The 17,869-nt window shown below is 43.9% G+C and overlaps 1 protein-coding gene and 1 long non-coding RNA gene across 2 annotated transcripts; one reads left to right on the top strand and one right to left on the bottom strand.

The window, feature by feature from the left end:
* Positions 1–645: 645 nt before the first annotated feature.
* Positions 646–7,381, bottom strand: FAM89A (family with sequence similarity 89 member A). Its single transcript, XM_071738917.1, has 2 exons — positions 6,949–7,381; positions 646–2,659 (listed from the first exon to the last, which is right to left on the bottom strand). Exons 1-2 carry the CDS (start codon positions 7,198–7,200, stop codon positions 2,501–2,503), a joined length of 411 nt encoding a protein of 136 aa, XP_071595018.1. The 5' UTR covers positions 7,201–7,381; the 3' UTR covers positions 646–2,500.
* Positions 7,382–7,955: 574 nt separating this feature from the next.
* Positions 7,956–17,248, top strand: LOC139793945 (uncharacterized). The gene is made up of 6 exons (XR_011724881.1): positions 7,956–8,979; positions 12,432–12,546; positions 15,561–15,652; positions 15,946–15,976; positions 16,622–16,718; positions 16,893–17,248. It is a non-coding gene; the product is annotated as an uncharacterized lncRNA (long non-coding RNA).
* The last annotated feature ends 621 nt before the right edge of the window (positions 17,249–17,869 follow it).

Raw genomic sequence — 17,869 nt, 5'->3', positions numbered from 1 at the left:
GAAGCAACACTAATCTTTTTTACAAGCTATTCAGATGATCACCTATTGCATTCCACTCTATTATGAAGTGATATCCTTGAAAACATTTGCAGTAGGTATCTGAATACCTCTTGTATCTCAGTACAGACACCATACAGCTCTTCCACAGCCTTGGAAATAAAAGAGACCAAAAAGCACTCAGGATCCCAAGAAAAAGATCCTTGTTTCAAAGAGTGGTTTTGTGGAGTGATGCCTTGAGACTTTTCTCTTAGTACAGCAAATCCCAAGCAAACCTTCCCCATGCCCCAGCTCACAAGGATGCTGCATCAGAATCAGAAACATAAATAATTTGATTTTTACATTTCATTCATAGAAAGCACTGTGAATTTTGCTCGAGTGGGACTGTTAATGGAAGGAGTTGTAAAACAAGAGCTTTAGGTCTAGGTGAGGCAGGAATTTTGCTGCTGAATTCAAAAACAAATTAAATCCAACTCTAGACAGAGAAGGAGGAAATTCCCATCCCAAATTTAAGCAGATAGAACATCTCCACTGTCATTTAAGAACTGCTTGTTTCAGGTGATGAGTAGTCCTTGGGTTTTTAGGGGGAGGTTGAGAGGGTTTGGATTCACTGAAATGGTAAATTAAAATACATACAACATGAAAAAGTTATGCTAAACATCATGCTTTTTATTTTTGGGGTGAGAGCAAGAAAACAGCAGTACTTAGACTAGAAAAAGCCTCATCTAAATATGAAAAGCACAGCAAATTATATTCAAAGCTGATACATTCTGAAGTCAAAGCATAAAGTTTATGGACATCTGTGTGTATATATACTCATACATATATATATATACACACACACACAACTTTTTTTTAAATATTTGTGGGTTTGCCTTATCATTCATTTTAGTTTTGGGTGAGTGAAATAATTAGGCAAGAATTAACATTGAAAAAATTCCAACCATTGCCACAGACTAGGTTCAGAACTTCTACACATACACAAGTACAGCACAGTTTTTACTCTTGTGGCCTTTGAATTCCACTGAAACAAGCTGATTCTAGAGGGAATGCACAAAAACTGCTTTTTTTGGCTTTTATCACTGCAATGTGCTTTTAGCCTTTGCTAAAAACTCTGAGAGGAGCTACCCCAGAATGTGATCTCCAATTCTTTCTGTAAACTTTGTAAAATTTCATGCATGCCAGCCAGGAACCATGCAAAAACCCTTTGAGATTTAAGCCCTTAAATTATTATCTTGTGTCAAGACTCAGGCACTGTGCTTTACAGTAATCTTTAGGATTAAAGTTAAGAAATTAAAATTGAATTTGGGAGCTGATTTTACTGAAAACAGAGAAGGGTGAAGACTCAAGATAGTTGGCAACTTGTTTTCCAAGCTGATTAAGCATCACATGGATGCAATATGAAATAATAAAAACTTAACCAAGTGCTGTAGCAAATTCTGCAAACGAAAATAAGTTATATTTCAAAGAACAAGTTAGTATAAAAAAGTTTTAACATACGCAAAGTACGTGCTCAAAATACTTCTTTTGCATTGTTAAAAAGAGCTGTAGTCTACCTTACAGAAAACCAAAGTTCACCCAGTATAAAATATTGCAGTTTGTCCCATTGTGTCATATGAGAGGTTTCTTTATTCTTCATATGATTGAGAACAATTGCACAAGAGTTCATGTTATTCCAAGCCACACAGTGGCAGACAGACAATGTTTGAATCTGTGCTTTTACCATGCAGTGCAGTAAAAGCTAAGCAAACCATTTCAGGGCAGAGTTTAGCAGGTCAAAGAGCTATGCTGATGGGAGCAATCCAGATGAGTATAAAAGTTAATGCCAAGTGGCAGTACCAAGAAGGTGAATCAGATCAGCAGAAAAAAAAAAAAAAAAATAAAATTGCTGATAACATTCACTATCACATGTACAGCTTGTCAGCCAGGAATGAGGAAATGTCAAAATTTGCTTAAGGAGAAAAAAAAAATAATTAAATTAAACTGTGTAAACAATCCACCCAGTACAAAACTGGGGACAGCTGGTAAGAGCAGAACTAGCTTAGTAGAGCTGAGGCTGTGTGTGCATCCAGATGCCTGTTCCAAAGGTGTTTACCAATACAGTTGACCAAAAGAAACAAACCACCTACAGCTATTTACATCACAGCAGAGGTTTCCCTCCCCCTTTATTACAACTCAGGAAGGTGCTGCCATCTTCCACAATTAAAATTCCAGTTATAAGCTACCAACATTCTGTAAGCTGAAAACACCCACCTTTGCAAATTAAATTGAAAAGCTCTTGTCAAGCATGTCTGAGGATTTTTGGAAAGTGAGAGAACAGCACTCTCCTCAAGTGGTATTTGCATGAGAAACTTGTACTGACAGCCTGTTAAAACAAGTGAATTTAACACAACTTGGGGTAGCTGGGTGTTGTTCCTCCTGGGGAAGAGGGATCCATAGAGATTCCAGTTGTTCTTGCTGAGGTGTGTTACAGGGAGAGAAAGACAAGAGAATCTTCCTTCATCTAGAAATACTCCTCCTCTTCATCAAAAAACCCATTTTCCAGAGCATACGTGCAGTCTGCATTAGAGTCAGCTTGGCAGGCACCTTTGTATTCTTGGATGGACTCATAGAGGGAGTAGAGCTGACACAGTAATGACATATCCAGCTGACGAAGGCCAACCTGAGGGGGAAAGAATTCCAAACAAACAAAAAACCAGTTACTACAATTGTGATTTTACTGGCAATAGAATGGCAGCTGTCTTTTGTTGCTCCACCAGGGGATCAAGCTTCTTCCTGCCTTGAACAGTTATGAAATGTGGAAGTGTAATTAATCTCCTAAAGGGACAGACTCCCCAGGGGATACACCGGACACAAGAACAAGGAGGAACATCAGGTGACAGAGCAGAACATGAGCAAAGTGTTCTTTGAGATTTTTATTGCATGACAAAATGGATTCCGTGCATCACGGGGAGCGTGGCCAGCAGAGCAAGAGAGGTGATTCTGCACTTCTGTGACCCCACCTCAAGTGCTGTGTCCAGTTCTGGTGTGCCCACCATAGGAAGGACACAGATCTGCTGGAATGAGTCCAGAGGAGGCCACAGAGATGATCCAGGGGTTGGAGCAGCTCTGCTAGGAGGAGAGGCTGAGGAGCTGGGGTTGTTCAGCCTGGAGAAGAGAAGACTCCAGGGGGACCTTAGAGCTGCCCCCCAGTCCCTGAAGGGAACCTCCAGGAAGGCTGCAGAGGGACTTTTCCTAAGGGTGTCCAGCAATAGGACAGGGGAAAGGGTTTGAAACTGCAGGAGAAGAGGTTTAGATGGGATGTTAGGAAGAAGTTCTTCAGCAGGAGGGTGCTGAGACTCTGGAACAGGTTGCCCAGAGAAGCTGTGGATACCCCCATCCTGGAGGTGTTCAAGGCCAGGTTGGATGAGGCTTGGAGCAACCTGGGCTGGATGAGAGGTGTCCTTGCCCATGGACATGAGGCTGGAGATGATCTCTAAGGTCCCTTCCAACCTCAGCCATTCCATGACTCCATGACACAATGATATTTGCTTAACTTCCAACAAGCAGTTCACACCAAAGCATCACAGAGAAATTGATAAATTCTTCCTCACTGGGCAAGAGACATCCTTTTCCAGCAATACTGTATCTTGCACACCTCTTTCTGAAACAGTCTCACAGGGTTTCTGTTCTTGTTTTAAATGCCCTGAATTAATAACTGCAAATGGAGCTCTGTCTGGGTTTCCACTTCCCTGCTAAGCATCTTCTACTCTAATTTTCTTTTCTCTATCAACCTACATAAGCATCTGACACTCCCACATTTGTCTAGCACATTCTAGCACACTACTTGAAGGCAGCAAAAGTAGAGCAGAAGTGAGTTAAGGACACACGTTGCAGCCTGCAAATCTTCAGAATATTTTCATGTGCCCCTCAAGCACAGGCTTGATTTATAATCCCGTGCCAAACAATTTGGTCCCCAAACTTCTAAAATATTAGTTCCAGAGCTAATTTAATATTTGGAGCAATATTTTTAAAAGGTTACCTCACAGCCTGCATCTTTATGGCAGGTACAAAACCAGAATGTTACACTGCAAAGCAAAATAAAGCCACTTCACTCCAAGGACTTTCCCTTTCTGGCAAACAAAATGGAGAGTCCATTTGATATTGTCACCCATCCAAATCTGATCAAATTAAATGTAGGTTTTGTGTTGCAGTAAATTAAAACCACTCCCCAATTTACCATTTTCAAGAAGCAGCCATTTCTGCCTGAATTTTTAAATAAGTGTTAAGCTGAGAGGCTGTTCCTAGTGAGCCTCAGTTTCATCAAATAAGTTTTTCCTACAACTCATAATCAGGGGAAAAGAAAAATAAATAAAAAGGTTGGTAGCTGTTACTGCAGCCTGAATGACACGTTACAGTTCACCTAGAATGGAAACTCTTACACCAAAAAAAAAATAAAATCTCTCCTTATGGGTCTAAATTCTAAAGACAAATACACTCAGCACAGCCTGCAAGAAAGTAGGATGAAGATCTTCCTTTGGCATTGCTGAACTATCCTACCAGCCCTTTTTTCCTGAAGATGAAAGGAGGCAAATAAAACAACCATACACCTCAACACCATTAAACTCTGGAAAATAGGAGATGGGGTCTTTCAGGATCAACACAAATTACTTGGTAAGGTCCTGAAACCAAGATATGATGTCCCATACAGACCCAAGACAAGGACTTCAGGACAAGACATGGAACAAGATGTGGAACACTGCAGGAGCTGCCATGAGGTTACAGAGAAGCCTTTCACACAACAACTTTCCCCTTGCTGTTTAAGCATGCACTCCTCATATGCTGCTCTTCCTTGCTCTGTTCTGCAAGAGGAATCCAGCACTTGTGTAAATCTCCCTATGCAAAGATTTGTAAAAAAAAAAAACAAAAACAAAGCAACCAAGACTGAAGGAGGTAAAATAAAAGGGAGGGATTTGTACCATATCCAGATCTCTCCATCTAGCCCTGCTGGAGTAATTTCTTTACAGAAAGAAAGCTTCTTGTTAAGCTAATGACTATTTGCCTGCCTGAGAATAAAATCTGAACATCAACCCTTAGAGGTGGCAGCTGATGAAGTCTGGCTTGCCCCACCTAAAGAAACTGCTTGCCCCAGGTATGGAAGGATGAGGTGAAGCTGGACTTGAAGCTATGGCATCTGAACATGAGACCCACCAGGCAGACCCATCAGAACAAAATGTTTGAAGGACAAAACCATGGTGCAGAACAGTCCAAAGAGCCACTAGGAGTGAGTTGAGCAAGGAAACTCAACTTGGAAACAGACTCTTCATCTCCTGAGGAAAGCATGAGAGTTTTAACCAGCAGTTCACCTGTTCCAGCTCCATAAAACACATCACTGCTTCCTGTGAAGATCAGTTCTACACCCAGAACAAAATCTAAGACAGAAATTGATCAGCAGAATTAACTTAGCAAGCCTTAACAATTAATACTCAGGCTTAATATCACATTTTCCTGTAGCTGCCACTAGTGCCAAGCAGGCAAACACAAACAGTAGGTTTACTTTCTACTGAGAAAAAATGCAGCCTCCAGCTCTTCACAACTTTCCAGTATGATCCCTGAGGTACCAAAAGCCTGAAGAAGTGTCCAAGCCTGCTGGCACAAGCATGAAGCTTTTAATCCCAACCAACGTGCATTTGACTGGTGTTTTATCACAGCACCTACATGAAACTCTATAATGCAGAGTCCTGGCTTGATCCTGCAGGGAAAGATGCTGCTAAACATTTCCTCCTTGTTCATTATTGCAGATTTCAGGCAAGCTCATTATTCAGGAGAAATGCTACCTCTGACTGCTGCAAGAACCAGTGTGCAACATCAAGTGCTGTTATCTGCTTGATGAAAGGCAGCCTATTAGTAAGCCAGAGTCTCTCTAATGTGTACAGGCCAGGAAAAAGTGCACCTGGAACCAAGGAGATTGTTGCTTGAAAGCCTTTGATGTGTTGCTCAGAGGTATTTTCTTCAGAAGTGTTTCATCAAATTTCCAGCAAGGACAACAGAGTATCAAAGGGGAAGCCAAGCTGTCAACTGACTTCAACGAGGACCTCATTTGATTTTCCATTAGGAAAAACAGAACGGCCTTTCATAACGAGGGAGAGCTTTGATTTTTTGGAAAGGATTAAGACATCCCAGATCATAGCCTTGCATCCCCTTAGAGCACTGTAGAAAAAAGCCCCCGTGGTCAGGAGCCACCTGTGCTCCCCGTGCTTCACCACAAACTCTAACAGAGAGTTTTAGGAGTGTCTCAGATCCTATTCCAGCTACTTGTTGAAACCAAGACTTCAGCATCATCTCTTGTCCCAAATCCCCAGAGAAGCCTTGCAGCAGATTCACGTGCTCAGGCACCTTCTCACCCTGAGAAAAAGCCCTTCAAACAGGCAGGTTTTCACCAACCTCAACATTTTATAAGCTTCGGAACTCCCGAAGGGCACAAAGCTTCGGTTCTGCTTACCCACGGCCAGGGACCTGGCACCAGCCGGGCACCAACACCCTAAAGGTTCGGTGGGTCGCATCCAGAACCCAAACAAAGCCCTGAAGGAAACGGTGCTGAAGTGCGCTTCACTTGGGCTGAGTGCATCAGTACCACTGCCCCCCTCTTATACATATATATATATATATATATATATATATATATATATACACATTTAAGAATATTATATATTATTTTTAGGGAAGGGTGCCGGGTCCAAAGGGCCGCCGCGGAACCGGGCGCTTGGCTACGCGGCTCCCCCGCCTCCGAAGCGGCCCCGCGGCTCCCTCCTCTCCCCGCAACCCGCACCGCTGCGTCTCCGGGTCCCCGTTCACCGGAGGCCGAACCATCCCGGGCCGACATCCATCAGGAGGCCCTTGGGCGGCGGCAGCAGCATCAGCAAGCAGCGTCCCCGCCACGTCTACCACCCCCGCTTCGCCCCATCCGCTCACCATCTCCTTGCGAAGCAGAGCCAGCGCCGCGTCCAGGTTCGGAGGTTTCGGGGGACGCGGGGAACCCCTTCCTCCTCCGCTCAGCTCGTCCTGGATGCGGGATTTCTGGGCGTACAACCGCTCCAGGTCCCGCCAGCGCCCGCCCTGCCCTCCGCCGCCGGAGGAGGAGGAGTTGAGCAAGCCGCTGAGGCTCTTAGGAAGCGGCGGTAACCCCGCACCGCCACCGGGACCCAGCAGACCCGGCCCGCTCATCCTGCGCCGGGAACCGACGGGGAGGAAATAAAAAAAAAAAAAAACAACAAAACACAACAACAACAAAAAAAAACCCAAACCACGCTTCGGCCCCGCTGCCGGAGGTGCTGCCTGGAACCCGCCCCGCCTACGGGTTAGGGAGGGGGCAGAGGCCCGGCGGGCGGGGCGGAGGAGGGGGCTACGGGAAGAGGAGGAGGAGGAGGGGGCTCCCGGGAGAGGAAGGGGATCCGGAGGGAGGAGAGGGCTTCGGGAGGAGGAGGCTCCCGGGAGAGGAAGGGGCTTCGGGAGGAGGAGGGGGGGTGAGGGGCTCCGGGGGAGGAGGAGGGGGGGGCTTCGAGAGGGAGAGTAGGGGGCTCAGGGGAGGAGGAAGAGGGGGTTTCGGGGAGGAGGAAGAGGGGGCTTCGGGGAGGAGGAGGAGGGGGCTTCGGGGAGGAGGAAGAGGGGGTTTCGGGGAGGAGGAGGAGGGGGCTTCGGGGAGAGGAGGGGGCTCTGGGGCGAAGGAGGAGGGGGCTTTGGGGTGGAGGAAGGGTCTCTGGGAGGGAGAAAGGGGCTCCGGGAGGAGGAGGAAGGGGCTCCGGGAGGAAGGAGGAGGGAGCTTCGGGGGGATAAGGGGGTTCCGGGGAGAGGAGGAGGAGGTTCCTGGGAGGAGGAAGGGGCTCCGAGGGGGGGGGAGGGGGCTCCCGGGAGAGGAAGGGGTTTTGGGGAGAGGAGGGAGGGGGCTTCAGGGATGAGGGGGGGGGGGGGGGAAGGAAGGAGGGGGCTCCGGGGCGGTGGAAGGCTCCGGGAGGAGGAGAAGGGGGCCCGGGTCGGCTGCGGGGAGGCCGGGCCGCAGGTGGGGGGTGTCGGTCAGGGCGGTTTCGCTGCAGCGGAGCGGAGCGGCTTTGTCTGAGGCGAGGAGGCCCGCGGCCCCCTGGGCAAGGCCCGGCGGTCTGAGGCCGTGTCCGGAGGGTCTGTGGTGGGCAGAAACACCTCTGGGTAACCGCCTGCCCTGGAGAAGGGGGAGGAGGAAAGCCCTTGAGCCTCCCAGCTGGGTCTTGAGGCGCTGGGATGAAGAGAGACGCAGTGAAAGGCAAGGCGAAAAGCCGATTAAAGGCTTCAGGCGAGGAGTGGGCAGCTCCGGTGTGGCGATGGCGTTGTTTCAGTCACCTGGGAACACCACAGTGCCCTGCCCTTCCCACCGAGGTGTTTCCCTTCACACCCAGGCTTTGTGTCAAAAGTCTTTTCCCTCCGAGCTTTGCAGCTAATCCAGCTCTGGTGTTGCTGGCGAGTGAATCACCTTCCTCCATCCCAGACACTGCTCTCTGCTGTTATCCCGGGTTTATTCGCCTTTATGGGTCTGCAGAAATACCCTGTGTGAGGGAGAAGGGGTGTTTCACATTTATGGGTTTGCAGAAATACCCTTTGTGGGGTGAAGGATGCAGGGCAGGGGGATTTTTGGGCAAGGGGGATGCTGCTCAGGAACCCCCTGAAGCTTCCCAGTGCTGCTTCGGTGTCACAGTTCAACCTTAGCATTGAATTCTCTGGTTTATTTCGAAGCTCTAAGTGCATTTCCTCACCTTTTATTTCCCCCCTCTCTTATCCTTTGACACCTTAGCCTGTCTCTGGAGCCTCCTGAGTAAACTACGGCGATTTTTGGGTGGTTCAAAATCCAAACTGAAGCAGGATATGAAGCTGGAGTTCTGGGAACCTGCTGGCCTTGCAAAGAGGTTGTTCAAAGGTACCCCCCTGTTGCCAGAACACTGCTTTCTTTGTAGGCTTTTCTCAAGAAATAACCAGCAGGTACAGTGATTTCGACTTGAGCCTCTATTATTTTCACCTATGTTCTCAGGCTCGTGGCTTTTTCATGGCTTAAATATCAGACTCTGTGACAATTGTTTTAAAACCACTCAGAGGGAAGGAAGCTTTTGCCAATCTTCATTCGTGTCTACATACTACTTTAAGGACTGATTTTTCAGACAACCTCATGTGCTTTTAAATATTTTCTACACTTGAATCAAGAAGATTTTTTTTTTTTTTTTTTGCCTCTGTTTCTCACAGTGCAACTTGTGCCTAGCTCAGCTGTGAAGAATAAAATAGTGCTGATAGCTTTTATGAAACTAAAGGCATTTCAGATCATCCCTACTCTAGATTAAAAGTGTCAACAAGCCCTTCTTCCTTCCAGGCCAAGGGTGTCTGGCAGAAAAATACTCATTCAGTTTGCTGAGGGTGTAAGCTCTGTATTATATTCCTGCTTAAAAGCAAATAAAAAAAAAAAAGCAAATAAATTTGTTCTCCTTCCAGCCCTTCCCCTCTCCTTTCTTTTTTTTCCAGATGGCAGCTATTTTGAAAATCTTGTGAATATTCTTTTACCTAAGCTGGTTTATCTTAAGTATTTTATTCAGCTTGCCTGATAAAAATAGTGCATTTTCTTCACACTCAGGTTCATTAGACACCTTGTTGCCATAACTTTACTATTGCAAAAAATCTTTCCTGGCTTCCTCCTCACCTTTGTCACCTGAAAACTAATACTAAAAAATACCACTTTTTGGGTTCTCAGGTGGCAACCCCATGTAGCCTTCATTCATATTAAATTCATAACTACCCTTTAAAATTTTAATCTACTGCTTTATTTAGCCTGACCTACTTATAACATGGTGATAATGGCAGCTGGAGTCTTTTGCAGTTCTGTTTTGTTGTCACAGAGGAAGCTTTTGTCAGCTGCATAAACCTCTCTGTCTTTCTTGGTTCCTAAACTGAACTACAGAAACATGTTACTTGTCTTTGCTAAGGATGTTACCTTAAAGAACCTACATTAAAAATACATGTGGTTTATGTCATAAAGAGTTAGGAATTGCCAGAAGAAAGGTGCCTCATACCATTTCCTCACACAATTGTGCTATGGTGAATTTTTAAGTTAAATATTCACATGTGATTTTCTGCATTTAACAGTTCCACCACTAAAGGCATCTTCCAGCCAGCAATTCTGTAGAATTTTTCCTTTTTTTTTTTCCTTTTTCTTGGCAAGTGGCAGCTACAAAAAGCAGAGCTCTATTTCCTCTTTCTCTTTCACAATGAGGATGATGCAGATTTTTTGAACAAATGTTATGCCCAGTGTAAAGCAGTGAGGAAACCTGAAGAGCACATGGATGTGGCAAACAGGCAGTCACAATTCTGCAGTGAGAAGGGGTCTAAGTTGTGTTGTGAAGGGGAGAAAAGACTCAAAGTCTGTGCTGCCATTTGTGGTTCAGGATTACAGGAAGGATCATGCTCAGGAGGAGAAAGAATTTAACTCAATAGTAAAGCTGATGGGACTTGCAGTTACCAACCAACCATTTATTTTCCTGATGATGCCAAAATCTGGCTTGTTCACATCTCTGCTTAACCTCAGATCAAACTATAAATCTTCACAGCACATCACTCAGTGCTGTGCAACATTGGTTTTAAAGTTCCACTCTGTTCTCTCACTTCATTAAATGAGATGTAGTGGTATCAAGTCTCTTTTTTTTTTTTTTTTTCTTCCTCTCCAGTCTCATAGATTCTTCCCCATCATGTGACTTCTAGCAGAAAAAGGAGTTGTCATTTAGACCACACCAAATTCATATTCTTGCAATACTCTTCTCTTCAGGATTTCTGCTGTAATGAAGAGAGAAAACCATTTTAATATTTCATTTTGTAAAAGCAAATCCACCAGAATTAAATGAGAAACAGTTATAGGTTGTAGGAGTTAATCATCTCAGTGTTATCTGGCAGATCATAGGCATGAAAGAACCCAGCAGAGTTTTGTGAGATAATTATCACAGAATTGTCATGGTTGGAAACTCTAAGATCCAACCATCAACCCAGAAAAAAAACCACCACAATTTCCACTACAGCATGTCCTGAAGTGCCTCACCTGCAAAAAAAAACCAAAAACTTTAAAGGGTGGTGACACCTCCACCTCCCTGGGCAGCCCATCCCTGGGCCTGACCACTCCTTCAGTGAAGAAATTCTTCCTCAAATCTATTCTAAACCTCCCCTGGTGCAACTTCAGCCCATTTCCTCTGGTCCTGGTGTTATTTACTTGAGAGAAGAGCCCAGCACCCACCTCCCTGCACCCTCCTTTCAGGGAGCTGTAGACAGTGATAAGGTCTCAGCCTCCTTTTCTTAAAAATAATCATTCCCAATTCCTTCAGCTGCTCCTCCAGACCTTTCACCAGCTGGGTTGCTCTTTTTTGGACATTCTCCAGCCCTTCAATGTCCTTCCTGTAGTGAGGGGCCCAGAACTGAACACAATATTTAAGGTGCAGCCTCACCAGTGCCAAGTACAGGGGGACAGTCACCTCCCTTCTGCTGGACACATGATTTCTGGTGGAAGCCAGGATGCTCTTGGCCTTCTTGGCCACCTGAGCACATTGCTGCCTCATATTCATCTGGGTGGCTACCAGCACCCTCAGGTTCTTTTTCCAGACCTGGAATACCAGATGTTAGGATGTAATAAAGTAGCCTCATGCCCACAGCTCTGAGTGGCTCTGAACATCTTTCCCTTCATCTCCTTTTACTGGGTCAAAAATAGAGAAGAAAGACACCTAAGTTCCTCTTGATACTTCCCCTATCCCTTTCCCCCTTTTTTTTTTTTTTTTAAATAGAGTTCTGCCAATGTTTGTCTCTTCAAAAAGGTGCCCTGAGGGGGTGTTTGTTATTGCTGCTCTGCTGTGAGTCGAGTTTCTCAGCCTCCCAACTCTTCTTACTCCAAGCAGCCCTCACTTGCCTTCCAGCAACAGCTTTCTGGAATCTGATTACTGCAAGCAGATAGCAAAAGGGATCAGAGCCCCGGGCTTTAGGGGTATTTTCTCTCATTATCCCAGTGACACAGAGCAGACCCTTTCCTTCAGTGAGCTCTGCAGCAGGGGCAGAGCTGGGGGATGCTCTCTAAGCTGGGCTGAGGTCGTTTGAGGTGAACTGGAGTTCTAAATCCACAGGCAAAACTGCTTGTCAGGAAGCAAGCCCTGCTCAACAGGGCTGGCTGGGGGTTGCAGATGAAGAAAGAAGGATTTGTGCTTGCAGAGGGCAAAATATTGCAGATTCTCCAGTGTTTGGTAGCTCCCCTGAAACATTTTTAAGTGAGGAGGAGGAGTAGTCTATCATTTTTAAAAAATAATTCTTTATTTTGCTGCAGAATGGTCAGTTGTAAGCAAACAGGGAAGTTTCTTCTTGCTGTTATGTACAAATAATGTTAGCAAAGAGATCACATTTCTTCTGCTTTCTCCCTTTAGCAAATGTAAATATGAAAAGTGTTTTTCTGGCTGAGTATGGAAATCTGTGAGATAATGCCAGATAAAGATAAAGACAGATGTAGATTACACTGCTCAGGAAATAAACACTTCAGCTGTGAGTGGCTCTGATGGTTTCCGAGGGGAGGGGGAAGCATAATTTTATACTCAGAGGTACCTGTGCTCTTGAAAAATGGCTTTTTTTTCCCACAGGGAAAGCAGACAGATTTGTGCCTGAACTGAAGTGCTGAATAATCAAGTGCAAAACAGAGGCCATAAAAATAAATTAACAAAACAAAAGAAGAAAACTAAACAAACAGAAACAAAACCAACAAAAACAAAAGCAAACCAAACCAAACAAAAAAAATTAAAAAGAAGAAAAAAGAAAACCAAGTGATACCTTTCAGTTTAGCTGGGCCAAATGCCAATGTCACATTAGGCCATTGTGATTCTAAATTAGAGGAGATTTAGATTGGATGTTAGGAAAAAATTCTTTACCTTTAGGGCAGTGGAAAAATGGAAGAGGTTGCCCAGGGAGGGGGTTGAGGTCTCATCCCTGGAGATGTTCAAGGTGAGGTTTGATGCTGAGCACCCTGATCTGGGTGAGGGTGTTCTGACTGCAGGGGTTGGACTGGGTGAGCTTGAGAGGTCCCTTCCCACCCAAATTATTCTATGGTTCCATATGTGGGTGAGGCTACAGCAATGTGCAGCATCCAGAGGCTGAGCCAAAGCATTTGTGGAGCATCCTTGTATGGGCCTGGTTCTCTTTTGTTTTGTGCCTCTGAGGTGGGACAAAGGCAATAATTTAACTGTGCATAACATTACTGCTAAACAGTTTAGAGGAGAAAAGTACTCCCTGTAATTGAAAGTTCATTTAGGTATAGAGAAGGTAATTACCTGGCACTGTTAAAGGAGCCAAGCTATTGTGAGTGTCTGATGAAAGATGCCATCAGTTATTTAATGGCCAACGAGTGATTAGAATTTTTGTTTCATATTTCATACCAGAACAGCACATTCAGCAGCTCAGTGACCCCTAAATTCAATGTACTTGGTAATTCCTGGCCCTGAGGCAGATGTTCCACCAGCTGAGCCATAACCACTGCTTCTTGCAGCCTCTGAGTGTGTGGTACCCAAACAGCAACAGGGCTGAGTGTGGGCAATCAACTTTTGTGATGGCAGAGGCAAAGGGATACCTTGAAAATACTGTCAGTATTTTAAAATAAAACCTATTCCAGGCAGAAGAACAGCAATGCCCACAGCAGTCCCTGCCAGGTGGATTCCTTTTGGATCATTGACAGGAAGGTGACCATGAGCCAGCAGTGTGCCCAGGTAGCCAAGAAGGCCAATGGCATCCTGGGCTGGCTCAGGAACAGCGTGGCCAGCAGGTCCAGGGAAGGGATTCTGCCCCTGTGCTCAGCCCTGGGGAGGCCACAGCTTGAGTCCTGTGTCCAGTTCTGGGCCCCTCAGCTCAGGAAGGAGATTGAGGTGCTGGAGCAGGTCCAGAGAAGAGCAAGGAGGCTGGGAAGGGATCCAGCACAAGTGCTGTGAGGAAGGGCTGAGGGAGCTGGGGGTGTTGAGGCTGGAGAAGAGGAGGCTCAGGGGAGACCTCATCACTCTCTCCAACTCCCTGAAAGGAGGTTGGAGCCAGGGGGGGGTTGGGCTCTTTTCCCAGGCAACTCTCAGCAAGACAAGAGGGCACAAGAGGTCTCAAGTTGTGCCAGGGGAGGTTTAGGTTGGACATTAGAAAGAATTTCTTTCTGGAGAGGGTGCTCAGCCATTGGAATGGGCTGCCCAGGGAAGGGGTGGATTCTCCATCCCTGGAGATATTTCAAAAGAGCCTGGATGTGGCACTCAGTGCCATGGGCTGGGAACTGCAGCGGGAGTGGATCAAGGGTTGGACTTGATGAGCTCTGAGGTCCCTTCCAACCCAGCCAATGCTAGGATTCTGTGATTGGAAACACTCAGGCAGCACCAAACCAAATGATGGTTCAGTCATTTCTTTGCCATTTTACAACTTGGTGCTGTCAGGAGCATGGCCCAGGCAGAGCCTCAACCAAAAAGTGACCTGCAGCCTCTTGTTAAGGTTGCAAAAGGAAACAAAAGGCTAAAAGCAAGCAAACCAAACTGAACAAAGCATTTCCATGGGGAAATGTGATAACAAATCCCCACAAAGAAGGGAAGCTGTGCAAAGCAAACATCTGTGCTGGGAAGCAGAGCAGATCCAGCCAGGAACAAGCAGCTTTACAAACAAGTCAGAAGGAAAGAGCAGGGATTTCTGCAGGAGATTTTGCAAGTCTGAAAAAAAAAAAAAAAAAAGACTCATTCTACCTGGGCAGATGGAAACTAAAGGATTCTTTATTTGCTGAACTGGCCAAGGAAGATGGAAGCCTACAGAGACTGCCTGAACAGGACCACCAGAAATGGAATTTGCTGACCAGTCCAACCTGTGCCATGAAAATTGATTTTTGATAATGACATTGTACAAGCACAACCTCTCCTGGACTCCTCTTCCTTTATTTCTGGGTGCATAGTGCCTCAGGAACCAGCAGCTTTGGACTGGTGTAGAAATGGAGGTAACTGTAAAAAATACATCCTAAGAGTTGGTTTTAAGGTCCATCAATAACTTGATTTCCACTTTGATCCCAAAAGAGTGCAAGGGAGACAAAAATTTTGGAGATCTTCTGCAGCTTTTAATCTGACAGGCAAAAGGATTTTGTTTTTTCTCACACTCCTTACTTTCTACTTACTCTCACTCTACTTACAGATTCTTTAAAAAAACTGTTTTAGGGTAAACTCAATGTAATTTACATTATAATGTAATTTACAGAAATTGCAATAAGATTTGGAGTGCAAAACATGCTTTTAGTTCAACTTCACATTTTTACACAGTCCCTTTGCAGAGTGCAGTTGCTTTTTAATTAATTATGAGCTTTCAGAACTTGTTGGAATATCAGTGACCTGAAATAACTTTAAGATATCTCCAAATTCATGTCTGTTTTCAAGTGTAAGCAAAAAAAAAAAAAAAAAAGCATAGAGAAAAAGTTTTTTATGTTTCAACCATTATGAAATTTTTCAGAATAGAGCTGACATGATTCTGTCAGTGCTCTGAAAATGGGTTACTTGCTTCCTCAGGCAATTGCTCTTTGGATGAAACAATTTCTATTTACCAACTTTATTCCTGCTGAATCATTCTTTGCTCTGATACTGCTTTGAGACAGCATGAGGTAAGATGATAATTTTACATCACTCTGGTGAATTGCTATAGATCAGAAGATAAACAAGTGGTGGCTTATAAATACATTTCACAAAGATCCACTCATGTATTTTATTTTATTAGATCCACTCATGTATTTTATTTTATTTTATTTTATTTTATTTTATTTTATTTTATTTTATTTTATTTTATTTTATTTTATTATTTTATTTTATTTTATTTTATTTTATTTTATTATTTTATTTTATTTTATTTTATTTTAATTATAGCTAAGGGCAAGCACTTAACCTGTGTGATTTGCAGGTGTGAGTTCCTGTCCTGATGGTGACATGAGGTGCTGTGGACAGCATGAGGTAAGATGATAATTTTACATCACTCTGGTGAATTGCTATAGATCAGAAGATAAACCAAATAGTGGCTTATAAATACATTTCACAAAGATCCACTCATGTCCTTTTCTTTTCTTTTCTTTTCTTTTCTTTTCTTTTCTTTTCTTTTCTTTTCTTTTCTTTTCTTTTCTTTTCTTTTCTTTTCTTTTCTTTTCTTTTCTTTTCTTTTCTTTTCTTTTCTTTTCTTTTCTTTTCTTTTTCTCTTCTCTTCTCTTCTCTTCTCTTCTCTTCTCTTCTCTTCTCTTCTCTTCTCTTCTCTTCTCTTCTCTTCTCTTCTCTTCTCTTCTCTTCTCTTCTCTTCTCTTCTCTTCTCTTCTCTTCTCTTCTCTTCTCTTCTCTTCTCTTCTCTTCTCTTCTCTTCTCTTCCCTTCCCTTCCCTTCCCTTCCCTTCCCTTCCCTTCCCTTCCCTTCCCTTCCCTTCCCTTCCCTTCCCTTCCCTTCCCTTCCCTTCCCTTCCCTTCCCTTCCCTTCCCTTCCCTTCCCTTTCCCTTTATTTTATTTTATTTTATTTTATTTTATTTTATTTTATTTTATTTTATTTTAGCTAAGGGCAAGCACTTAACCTGTGTGATTTGCAGGTGTGACATGAGGTGCTGTGGGGGAGTGACTGTGCCCAGGTGACCATGCCCTGGGTTGTTGCTGGATGATAACATCAGTGTTCTGCTGCCAAACTCCCAAGCTGTGCAGGTAATGTGGCTTTCATCTTGTCCTGGTTGGGTTTCATGCAATTATCCTTTCTTGCTGATAGAGTTAAGTGTACTGCAGCCTTTCACAGGTTTAATTTTCACCATTCCTCAGGTCTTTATTTTATAATTTCCTCTTCTTTTTTTCCCCCCGATCTCAGTACCTTCACCATTGCAGACTGAAAAGCCTGCTTTGACAGAATCACTCATTTTCCCCAAAACTTCTCCTTCTTTGAACTTCTGTGTAGCAGAGCAGCAGAGAGGTTGCATAATGCACTTCTCTAAATCAACTTGAGCAGATGGGAAGGAAAATAACTTCAGCTTGCAAAGCACAACTGCCCCTGGGCACTTCTCAGATGGCAGTGGAAGAGCAGCCTGGCAATGCCCTACTGGCTTCTTTTTGTCCTCTTGGATGACAGAGACAAGAACACAGGATTATTCCCCTCTGGCTCTTCCTCTCCTCCCACTTTACAGAACTTTTCAACTTCATACTTTTAGACATTGCTTGTATGGTAATTTTTTATGAATCTTTATTTTTTTTTTTTTCTGAACCAGTTTTTCCTGAATCATCATGCACTGCTTTATTTCTACTGATACTTAGGCAAAAAAAAAAAAAAAAAGATAAAATAATGCATAAATAAAAAACCCAAAACACTCAAGTGAAATATAAACAACAAAAATATTAAAGGGCTACATTATTATAATTAATGTATTAATATTTATAATTAATATTATAAGTATTAAAGGTTAAAGGGCTACATTTTAGGCTAAATTTTTTAGCCTATAAAAATATAGGCTAAAAATAGTGGTACTAATAAGTCTTCTTTTATGCTTACCAGGTAGAAAGACCACAGCTCTAAGAAGAAATGAGACCTTGTCAGTTTATTAAAAACCCAGGATTACCACTGATTCATTTATCAAAACCAGAAGGTAGGGAACAGTAAAAATGAGTAAAAAACAGTAAAAAATGAGGCTGAGCACATCACTGATTTCATTTCCACTGAAGTCACTGGTGCCATATCAGCCCAAATTCATGTTTGGGTGGCATCAGCTGTTCCCTGCTGTAGAAGCAAATGCTTAATATAAAAAGAGGGGGAAAATCAAGTTGAAGCTGACTGTTCCAGTGGGCCTGTGGAGAAAACAAGCTACATTTTC

This window comes from Heliangelus exortis, chromosome 3, assembly GCF_036169615.1.
Source record: "Heliangelus exortis chromosome 3, bHelExo1.hap1, whole genome shotgun sequence".
NCBI classification, from domain to species: Eukaryota; Metazoa; Chordata; class Aves; order Apodiformes; family Trochilidae; genus Heliangelus; species Heliangelus exortis.
This window is presented reverse-complemented; position numbering and strand designations above follow the sequence as displayed.

Coding starts and splice junctions, on each gene's coding strand:
- FAM89A (XM_071738917.1), bottom strand. CDS start 7,200: ATGAGCGGGCCGGGTCTGCTGGGTCCCGGTGGCGGTGCGGGGTTACCG. Junction 2,660..6,948: donor CTCTGCTTCGCAAGGAGATG/GTGAGCGGATGG, acceptor TTTCCCCCTCAG/GTTGGCCTTCGTCAGCTGGA.